This window comes from Rutilus rutilus (assembly GCF_951802725.1).
Source record: "Rutilus rutilus genome assembly, chromosome: 14".
NCBI classification, from domain to species: Eukaryota; Metazoa; Chordata; class Actinopteri; order Cypriniformes; family Leuciscidae; genus Rutilus; species Rutilus rutilus.
This window is the reverse complement of record NC_140219.1, coordinates 8,023,530-8,034,616: the sequence shown is the minus strand read 5'-3', so window position 1 is coordinate 8,034,616 and position 11,087 is coordinate 8,023,530. Positions and strand designations below refer to the sequence as shown.

Below are 11,087 nucleotides of genomic sequence, written 5' to 3'. Positions count from 1 at the left end.
TGGCACTGTAGTTAATGTTCAGTTATTAGGCAAAGCATATCCATGGGCTTCTGCTTCTGCTTGCATGATGCAACACAGGTTTTTTGCACATAGCATAGTCTATTTTAACAGTGAATCTGAAGTTAAAATCCATCCCTTCCCATTAGGATGTTTAATTCTAGGTTGTTCTAGCTAAAAGATGATCACAGGTGTGCAACGTACAATTCCACATGAAATCCCCAACTGCTCTTAGACAATCGGAGACAAATTATACCTGGGGGGGTTTCTTCAGGACTCAGGGGGAATTAGAACACCGTTTGTACAAAGTCAGTCCTCGCCCTGAGAGAGAAACCTGTTTCCTGGTGGACAAACAGGTCAGAGACTCTACGGTCACTGCGGTGAACAGAAACCAGCAAGACAAGATTAATGGTCCATGTTTTTAACAACCTCAAGTGTGGCCTTCTGGTGACCTGTTGAGAACATATGTGGCTCATATTTCACCCTAAAATCAAAAGAATTTTAATAAAAAAAACGAAATGACAATTAAGCACATTTCAAAATTCACAAAAAAGCACAAAAGTCTATTTACGTTTATGCTGATAAATAAAAAAATTATAATTTTTACATAATGGTAGTATTTTGTATGCTTAATTATTATGAACATAATTATTATAATAAGTAATATACATAATAATATAAATCCTTCCCATCTAATTGCAAAAACGTACAAAATAAATCGTGTTAATGACATTTTAAAGTCGCATGGCAACTCGCTATTATGGCTCACTAATGTTTTACTTTGTGATGTTAACAAACAGGCCGTTTTATAATAATGATGCGTACATCAAGAGTTCAAACAGGTGTGTGTGGATTGTTGACCTTTCAAAAATTAAGTAATATAATACATGTGTAGTGTGAGCACACAGCAAAACTGAATGTGGAAAGAACAATGGCGTCTGATGGAGCAGCTTGTCCTTAGAAACACAAGTGTTTGTGAAATTCGTGTATTTTTGATCATTTGTGAAATTTGTGAAAACGGATGCGTATTATGTGTTCAGTGTTTTTTTCTTTTCTTTTTTACAAAGTGACATCGCCAACCACTGGCCTGGCAGCATAATAGAGCGTTTTAATCATTTTTGTTGTTGTTGTTGTTGTTGTTGTTGTTGTTGTTGTTGTTGTTGTTGTTGTTGTTGTGTGTGTGTGTGTGTGTGTGTGTGTGTGTGTGTGTGTGTGTGTGTGTGTGTGTGTGTGTGTGTGTGTGTGTGTGTGTGTGTGTGTCTTTTTTTTCTTTTTTTTGTGATCTGTACTAGTCTGATTGCTTATATAGAAAGCAAATAATTTCAGGGAAACTTATAGTATACACTTCCTTATGCAGGTTTTGAAAGTTATTTATTATTTAAAAATAGTTTAAAGAAGCCATATTTTCTACTGTAAATCAAATACATTTGGACATTAGTATGAAAGCTGTTTAAAAATAGTGCCATGTACCTTGTTCTGATCAAATAAAATAAAAGAACCAGCATTAAGTTTTGCCAAATACTACAAAATAAGTGCAATATTATTGATTTGAAAAACGATTATTAAACAGCATAACTGTCTATCATTTTGGCTATCAGCCAGAAAGTATATTATTGGATTGGTGTATTATATTGGTGGCCTATATATAACAAAACTACTAGAGTAAAAAAGTTTTACTAGATTAAAGCCACTTCTTTAGCCTTTGTGTGGAAGATGACATAAATCTCACATGATTCCTTGCTCAACAGAAAAGAACGCCATGGCTGACGATGGTAAATAATTATTTAGCAGTTGTCGTGGATCCATGTGAACGTGGATCATTTTGACATTGTTGTCGACTACGTGGACATTTTTTTTCCGTTTAATACATCATGTTACCGCACCCTAGTTTACTTAGGTTTGAATTAACTTTAGATCTTTATCCCGATAAGGCTAGAAACCTGTCTAAAACCAGGTTACTTGATATTCATCTTCAAGCACACGTCTTTGCTTCTGCACCAATCAGATTGCACTGGTGATTTTTATACACAGCTGTGTTGATTTGGAGGGAGAGTATAATTTATGGTGCCTGCTGCTTGTGACTCTAAATGCCTAAATTTTATTGCTGTGAAGATCCATTCAGTTGAAGATTTGTAGTTAGATGGCTACTAAGTTTGATTTAACTGTGTTTTTCAGAATAATCTCTGGGATATTTATATTTTAGTATGTGATGTCGTATACTTGAAACCCCAAATATTTAGTCAAAGTCCTTTTTTGTAATAAGTGAAAAACACATGTAAACTTTAAGGCAGGACACTTCTGTAGTGTTTTATCAAATGTCTCTAACGTACATTCACAGAATTGCCAAGCTTTAAATCGATTTGTATTTTGGTCTGGTCCGAAAAGAAAAAGGACCTTTTCCTCCACAAGAGCTGTTTTGTTGCAGTCACTCCTCCTCAGTGTAAAACACAGCTGCCTTGCGAACTTAAGCGTGATACTTTACATAATGCACTGCTGCCTTTATTAAATGTCTGAGAATTGTTTAAATTTGTTCAGACTATGAATTTGAATTGCTCTGGCATTAGACACCAGTCGAGTTTTCCACACCTAAAACAGCAAGTCCTGAAAATTAAGGTTGCATGGCATATAATCAAGTTAGCTGGCAACGTGTTAACCTTCCTGAGATTTATAATGAACTCGGCAATGTTAATGCTGATATAAACAGTCTAAACAGACTATGAGTAGGCATTTCTTTTTCCTGTGTGGGATTGAGGTGACCTTGAGCGCCTGCTGCAGGAAACCGACCCACCTGGCTGACATGTCCTAAAATACGGAGGCCTCTGAGACCCATATGTCCTGTCTGAATTCCAAGCAGGCGAAGTCCGGTTCAGGGAACAGAAATTCAACAGGGAAGTTTTAGCCACAAATGCCTAGCAGAGCACCAGGAAGGAAAAATCAACATACTGTGTCACCTCTGTCAACACTGAGTCCAACAAACCAGACCAGTAACAATGTTTTATGTATAACACGCTTCCCAAACTCAAGGACAGCTTTAAGAACCAAAATAATATCATTCGTATGAAACACACAGACAATTCCAAAAGCAACACAGTCGAATAAAACAAAATGAAATACCAGCGCAGTGTTGGCAGAGGTTATTTACGCTAACTCCGCCACCATTGTCAGTTTGAAAATGACAAATGAAACCAATCTGATTCAAGCATTACCTTTTGATGCCATACTGACTGCATGGAGTTCGAATCCACCTTTTTCCGAACTCATTCTTCTTCCTTTTCCCATCGCATATCAGTTTGGAGAGGCGTTTAAGAAGAAAATATTCAAATTAAATAATTGTAATAAATATAATAATTTATCCACGAAAACCGCTAAATAATTATTTACCATCGTCAACCATGGCGTTCTTTTCTGTTGAGCAAGGAATCATGTGACATTTATGTCATCTTCCACACAAAGGCTAAAAAAGTGGCTTTAATCTAGTAAAACTTTTTTACTCTAGTATTTTTGTTATAGGCTACCAATATAATACACCAATCCAATAATATACTTTATGGCTAATAGCTAAAATGATAGACAGTTATGCTGTCGTTTTTCAAATCAATAATATTGCACTTATTTTTTTTGTATTTAGCAAAACTTAATGCTGGTTTTTATTTCATTTAAATATTCTTTTATTTTATTTTATTAGAACAAGGTACATAGAAAGTATTCAAATTGCACTATTTTTATAAAGCATTTATACTAATGTTCATATGTATTTGATTACCGGTTTAATGTACAACAACACTGAGGTGCAAATAGGATCTGCCAATATTTCTAAGTATAAATCACACCTAACTACCGTTTACACTTAGCCTACTGCAAAGGAAATACTTCTATTTTTACATAGTGCAAATATATATTTTCACTTTCACTTAGTGTAAATAGAATCTATTGCTATTTAAACTTGTAGTGTAAATAGCAGCTATCGCTGTGTGCTATTTGCACTTAGTGTACATATCTATTGGTATTTGCACTTACTGCAATAGCTGCTGCCTAAAAATTATTCAAGCAAGTAAATGCTACAGAAAAAGAAAAAAAAAGATTTGAATTTCTACATTAAATAAATTAGTTCAGGCAAGAATATAAAAAAGTAAATTCTATATTAATAGGCTACTTAATTCAAGCGTGTAGAAACCAAAGCTTGAACTTATAAGTATATTTTACTTGGAATTGATTATGTTTACAATTATTCTTTGAGTAAGTTTCAAAGTTATAAAATGAAGTATAAAACCTACTCTACTTTCTGATACTAGTGTTCCCATCATGCCCTGGGGCATGAATAATTAATAATAGTTAATGAACACAGATTAATAGGGTTGCATTTTACACTGTTTTCTTGTTGCTTTTGTTGCTATGTTTAGTCACTTGCTGTTTTGTGACATCTGGAGTTGTTAGGGAGTTAGGGAGGTAGAGAGAGAAATGATGATGTTTTCATATACATTAGTATATCATCGATTTATCTAACTAAATCATACTCTCAGGGCAAAATAACCAAGGGCTGTGTATGTAAAAGTGAGTATGAAAATTTCAGGGTTTGTGCCCAACCATCCAATCCACATCAGTTTCCATGTTCAGATTTGCTATGTGTTTATGTACAGTAAATACAGAGGCCAAACCGACTTTGATCCAGCCAACCTTGTAAGAGCTAATGAGAAGCAGAGATGCATCCAATTTGTTGAGGGACATCTGTTTGCACTTTAGGGTAAGTATTCAGATGAATGTGGAAGATTCTGGCAAGCAGGGAGGTGAGGAGGTGGAGGAGGTAACGAACTAGAGCTTTGAGAGAGATGAGGAAGAGGATTCTGGGAAGCATATGACCACAACTGAGGCTGGACAGCTGCAGCTCTGCACAGGCAAATGTCCAGCGAGAGCATGACGAAAGCTTTTCACAGCGAAGGGAGAATATTCAGCCGGTTAACAGCCTTATTCAGGCTCTTACAGCATATATTGTGCAATCTTACCACACTTTTAAGGGAACAGGGAGGTTTCCTGACATGAAATCATGACTAACATCATAGCTAAAGATAATGAAATGTGATCGTGACTTGCTAAAGGTCAATATTCAGAATATGTGCATAGAAAGCCACCAGAGCCATTGTGTCCACTAAGACAACAGGGTCGTCAGTGTCAAGCTTGTGTTTGTTATTTAAGGTTTAGCAGCGTTTTCTCTGCTTGCGAGAGAGTGTTTGGCTAATACTCTTTCCTCGGCAGGGATTATTTTTTTTGGCACTGAGCGCACGGCCCATGATTCAGAGCTGCTCGTGGGCTCAGGCCCCTGGAGAAGCGTTAAATGCACATTCATGGAATATGCAGACGCAAAAGACAGTGGCAGATGGAGAAAGAGAGAAATGTTTGCACTCTCTCACCTAGCCTGAAGCGTCCTGCACATCTGACTATTTCCCCGGATTAATATGTGATATTCAATGATCCGAGATGAGAGTAGAGAATCATTTTAAAACGATAGTGCACCAAAAAATTTAAAATCCCTCGCTTGAAACTCGAATGCAGTTTTATTTTTCGTGGACAACAAAAGTTATTTAGAAGAAAGTCAAAATCTAAAGACACATGACTCTCTTTTCAAAGTATTCGCAATACAGTATGCCTTATCATGATGACTATAGGATTACAATTATATTACAATTACAATATTGCAATGATTTTTATTCAGTTCCCTAAAGACTGTGTCATTATACATATTGTTTCTTCCATGTGCTCGAATATATGAGGACATTAATATAAGCAATTTTTACATTTAAGTGACAACCTTTGCGTCATTCCGTCGTCCATTTCAGTGAAACTCAATCGATTTCAAAGATTTGTTTTTTATTGTCACTCAGAATTTTTTTTACAGAAGTCTTTGTGTGAAGCTTTTGTATCGGTGCTTATGAATAAAAACCATTATTCTTTTCATTATTTAAAAAAAAAAACGTAGCAGAAAACGGCAAAATTCATTGTATTTTACTAAATTTACATCAAAAGAATAGAATTGCTTCATTGGCTACATATTTAACATATCAGAATATGTGTATTATTATATGTAATTTTATTTCAGTCCCCCCCCCCATTATTTGTAAGACAGTTTAGTAGACAGGAAAGTAGCCTAGGTCAATACATTGTCTTGCTTTATACAGAAAAGGAAAAAAATACAGTTTGGAATATGGCAGGCTAGACAGAATTGACATTTTTGGTGAACAAATCCCTTTAAATTCGTCAATGTTTCCTATTATGCAAATCTCTATTTCAGCTTTCATTTGACTGTCAAGTGAATTTGTATGAAAGCAAGACCTTTTGCATGTCACAGCCTTTCTTTACATTTGAAAGCGAAGAAAGCCCACCTGCCACACTCTGTGTTTTGAATCATGAAGTGAGAGGAATTCAAGAAGTGCTCGTCTAAACAGGTTCATTTTGGACCCACAAATACTTTACAGTGTGGGAAGGAATTTGCAGATCCTGTATGTAAAATGCCTGCAGCATAAAACACATGCACCTTGGATTTAAACATCCACATAACCTGTCAAAATTAGATCTGCTTTTCAAGTAGCAACAATTGACAAACACAGCATGGCCACTGCCCTTCAGAGAATAGTTCCAACTGCACCGAATGTAGTTTTCAAATAAGCCTGATAAACTTGATTATCTGGTTCAGGTATGTTTAGTCAGGGTTGAAGTCAGGTATTATTGCACTCCTGGCTTAAACAATACAAACAACATATTTCTCCTGCTGTGGGCTAATGAAGAGAAAGCTTTCAGACATTAATCACATACTTTCTCCATGTTCGGTAAAGACACGAAAATGCGTCATGCATCAAATATCTGCAGATCAGGTCAAACTTATTTTACAAACCAGAAAAAGCTAGCCTACAGTCTTTGCACATCTAATGCGAGTCAGATTTGTGTTCTAGTAGAATCAAAGCTCAAACACATTGTTCTTGCAGTGACTAAAATCTTCCATGCCCCTGGTATAATGCCTTGGAAGCTCGTCTGCATAAACCAGTCAACCAATGAGGAAAACGTGCCCAGACACAGCTTTCCATGTTGATCAGCACATTACAGATTCATTTACAAGACCTGAAACTAAGAGCCCATGGGATCTCAAAGTTTACTTGGCCAGATTCATTAAGCATTTGGCTGTGTAGCTCCATCAGTTATGTTCTTCCCTCCTAATCAAACCATAAATGCTTGTCTAAAAAAAGCATTATTACACTCTCTGCTCTCTGGAATACCACTGGTGGATTGTGGCATCCTGCAGTCAAATATATTTGTATATTGACCTCTAAACTGACCATTAAATAATAAATAATCCACCCGATGTTAATATTTCACGCCCCTGTATTTATATATTTGGCAAATAGTCATGTTAGAAGTTTAATAATGTGCAGTAAGGGTCAGGAATAACTCCGAATTTTGAGGTAAAATGTCACTGAAAGTGACAGATGCTGCAGATAAAATGTGAGAGAAGAAATGAATACTTCCCAGAAAGGATACATTAAATTAAGTGACAGTAAATACTTCTACATTGATTTTTTTTTTATTTCACATGAATGCTAAATGTTCTATTTACCCCGAAAAAAGGGAATTGGTTTCCACAAAAGCACCATATCAGCATATTGGAATGATTTCTGAAGGATCGTGTGACACTGAATACTGGAGTAATGATGCTAAAAATTCAGCTTTAACATCACAGGAATATATTACATTCTAAAATATATTAAAATAGAAAGCAGTTCTATTTCTAAGTCGTAATATTTCACTATTTCTGATCAAATAAAAAGTGAAAGAGGTTAAAAAATTTTTTTTTGAAAACAGTTGGTTGCAGAGGACATGTGCGGTACAAGGATTTGGGGACTTTTGTCTTTTATATAATGGTGTTGTAAATGCTGATGCAATAAACACAACTTAAGGAAGTACAGACCGAGCCTTCAAATGTATCACTGAAATATCACTCAGACAATGTTGCTGTAGAGTAATTGTTAATGTTCAACCCGCCTGTGAATAAAGGGATAACTGGATATAAAATGCTGGTTACAGTCATGGTGTTCCCCTTGTACAAACATCATGTCATTTCCTGCAACTACCAGTAAATCAGCCACTTTTAAAAACGCAAGCCAGCTAAAGAAATTGTAGAACAAGTGCCCCCTTCTGGACATGAAGAAAACAGACAGCAATCATGAAGACTTTTTTAATCACTACAAAAAAACACAGTTTTCATTGACTGCTTCACCAAGATTTTATTCATTTTAACCTATAAAAAAATTGTTTTCAGAAATAAAGGCAAAAATATTTGTTTTGAGAGAAATGATGACTTCTCCTCTATGGTGGACAGACAGGGTGAACACACCAATATCCAAAGTCACACCAAGTCTTCAAAACTGGACATACAGAGGGAGAGATTTCCATTGTGGGCTCTATTATTTTGAACATTTACAGAGGCTTTACCCATTGTTCATCTGAAAACTGATGACGGGTACTTTAAAGGGATAGTTCACCTCAAAATGTAAATTCTGTCATCATTTACTCACCCTCATGTTGTTCTAAACCTGTATGTCTTTCTTTCTTCTGTTGAACACACAAGAAGATATTTTGAAGAATGTTGGTAACCAGACAGTTGACATTAGCCATTGACTTCCATGGGATTTTTTCCTACTCTGGAAGTCAGTGGCTACCATCAACTGCCTGGTTACCAACATTCTTCAAAACATCTTCTTGTGTGTTCAAAGGAAGAAAGAAACTCATTCAGGATGACAGAATTTAAATTTTTGGGTGAACTAACCCTTTAAGCATGTGTGGCACCAGTTGTATTCTGGGAAAGGTGATCGTTCACATGTCCTCTAGAGAGAGCCCTCTGCCACTCTCCTGAATAGTGTCTGTCTCTGTTGAGAGGTCATGTTCTCGCATGTCTCCAGAAGATTGGCCACTATCAGCGTCTGCTGAACTGTCTTTGCCTTCACCCACACTCTGCCATTCATTCCAACAACCAGCTCAAAGGGGAAAATCTTCTCCAGGTCCTTCACTATTTCACTCTGAGGAGCCAGAAGTCTGATGGGAAGAAAAAAAAAAGTTTTTTTTTTAGCTGTTTAATTAACCATGAAATCAAAATGGACAATTCTTGATTTTATGGAATATTTTATGGAGTATTTATTAAGCGATTTATCAGTGCATGTCATTTTTTTAGGCAGCGGCTATTTGCACAATCACGATAATGCTTTTTAAACTAAGTGTAAATAGCAACTAGATTCTTTACACCAAGTGAAAATTTTCTTAGCAATAGATTATATTTACGCCGAGTAAAATACCAGTATAAGTGTAAATAGTAGTTATATGCTATTTAAATAGAGGCAGATACAATTTGCACCTCAGTGTTGTACATTAAACGGTATGAAATAATAACAGTGTTAATTATTATATTTATTAAATGGATTCATGTGCCCTCATAATCTTTAATAAAATTTCTTCCCTTCTTTCTTGCAGCGACGTCTCTTCTCTGATGACGTGTTTACTGGCGTGAGGGCCACTCACATGTGATCATAGCAATAGCAAACCACAACCATCCAACCAATCCCCAATGGACTAAATCCAATACATTTTTTCCTGTTTCCGGTTTGTTGAGAAGCCGTTTCACTCCGATATACATCACAATAGGAAAGAACTATTACAAGTTCCGACTTTAAGTAAGCTAAGCTTGGAAGTGTATGGATCGCAAAGCTGTATTACATGGACAAATCACAAACCTGCGCACTAGTCCCAGAGATACTTTAAAGAGCAGCCCATCAGCTCCAAACACCCCCATCCCGTTGGCCCTGCCACAGCTGTCTATACACACCAGCTCCGGTTCCATATCCTTGTTTGCAATTGTGAACTGGCTGTACACCAGATCTCCAACCTGCAGAACAAAGTCACATTATCAGTGTGTACAATCACAATGCAATGTGAACAGTGTGAATTATTAATTTGAGTGGGGTGTAAGAGTGTTCATATAAGCAAGTACCTGCACATTAGGCCTGTTCCTCTTGGTAGCTCCCTCGAATGCAAGGTACGAGAGAGATGCTTGCTCACTTCCTCCCACGTCCACTTTAAAGATATCTCCAGACTTTGCAATCACAATACCAATCACACTTTCACCCTTGGCTGGTACATACTGGAATAAATAAAGATTAGCTTGAGGATGTACAAACCTAATGACAGATGACTAATACTAAATTAACTTAGTTGGTGCAAATATAGTTAGCTCCTACTGTGTGACAGCTTAATTTGGGCCAGATTTATTTATTTTTCTCTCTCTCTCTCATACACACACACACAATGCAATGCATGATCATGATCATTTGTTGAAAAAATAGAGAGAGAAATTACAAAATGTCTCAATTTCCAGTACTGTCCTAAAGCAGAACAAACCTTAGCCAACTTGAAATAATAAGTGCACAAAAGGTTATTGGTGTGTTAGTCCAGTTCCTCACCCGTCTCTGCTGAGAGTCTATCCAGTACAGATTTGGCTGTTTATGCCGCAAAATTCCACTTTTACACACTCGAACTTCCTCTCCGTTTCTCCGGAGCCCTGGACCGCATATTATCTTTTCGGGTTTGATATTAGCATCACCCTCTCCATCCTCAGGCAATCTGAATGAAAACACATCTCCGGGTAAAAGTACTTCACCGATTTTCTCTTTGAAACGAGCATGTACGGTGTCCATTGCAGAAAAGCAACGTGAGCGCCCTGTGTTTGTGTACTTCCGGCATCTAGAAGGACTCTTGTTATTTCCAAAATAAAAGTTTATAAATGAAATAAAAAAGTTATTTTATAACAGTTAACGGTTAATTAATCCATCAAACCAGAATGAATGAATGCATGAATGAATGAATAAAACAAAAAGTCATATAAAATTCTCTAAAAAAAATATTAGTAGGATGTATATACAAAAAAAAATCTGGATTTTACTGATGAAATCAAATAGGAAATTATACGTTTTATAATTCTGACGTAGTCTGTCATATCACCTGTTTTTACTACACTTTCCTACAAAATGTTATGAGTAACTTTCAGTTCCCTCGTCTCT

At 36.3% G+C, this 11,087-nt stretch overlaps 1 protein-coding gene across 1 annotated transcript; it reads right to left on the bottom strand.

Annotated features, from left to right (window-relative positions):
• Positions 1–8,249: 8,249 nt before the first annotated feature.
• On the bottom strand, positions 8,250–10,776 carry exosc3 (exosome component 3). Its single transcript, XM_084430693.1, has 4 exons — positions 10,491–10,776; positions 10,022–10,171; positions 9,765–9,916; positions 8,250–9,072 (listed from the first exon to the last, which is right to left on the bottom strand). Exons 1-4 carry the CDS (start codon positions 10,722–10,724, stop codon positions 8,865–8,867), a joined length of 744 nt encoding a protein of 247 aa, XP_084286819.1. The 5' UTR covers positions 10,725–10,776; the 3' UTR covers positions 8,250–8,864.
• Between the last annotated feature and the right edge of the window lie 311 nt (positions 10,777–11,087).

Coding starts and splice junctions, on each gene's coding strand:
- exosc3 (XM_084430693.1), bottom strand. CDS start 10,724: ATGGACACCGTACATGCTCGTTTCAAAGAGAAAATCGGTGAAGTACTT. Junction 9,917..10,021: donor GGAACAGGCCTAATGTGCAG/GTACTTGCTTAT, acceptor TTTGTTCTGCAG/GTTGGAGATCTGGTGTACAG. Junction 9,073..9,764: donor TCTCTGGGACTAGTGCGCAG/GTTTGTGATTTG, acceptor TCTTCCCATCAG/ACTTCTGGCTCCTCAGAGTG.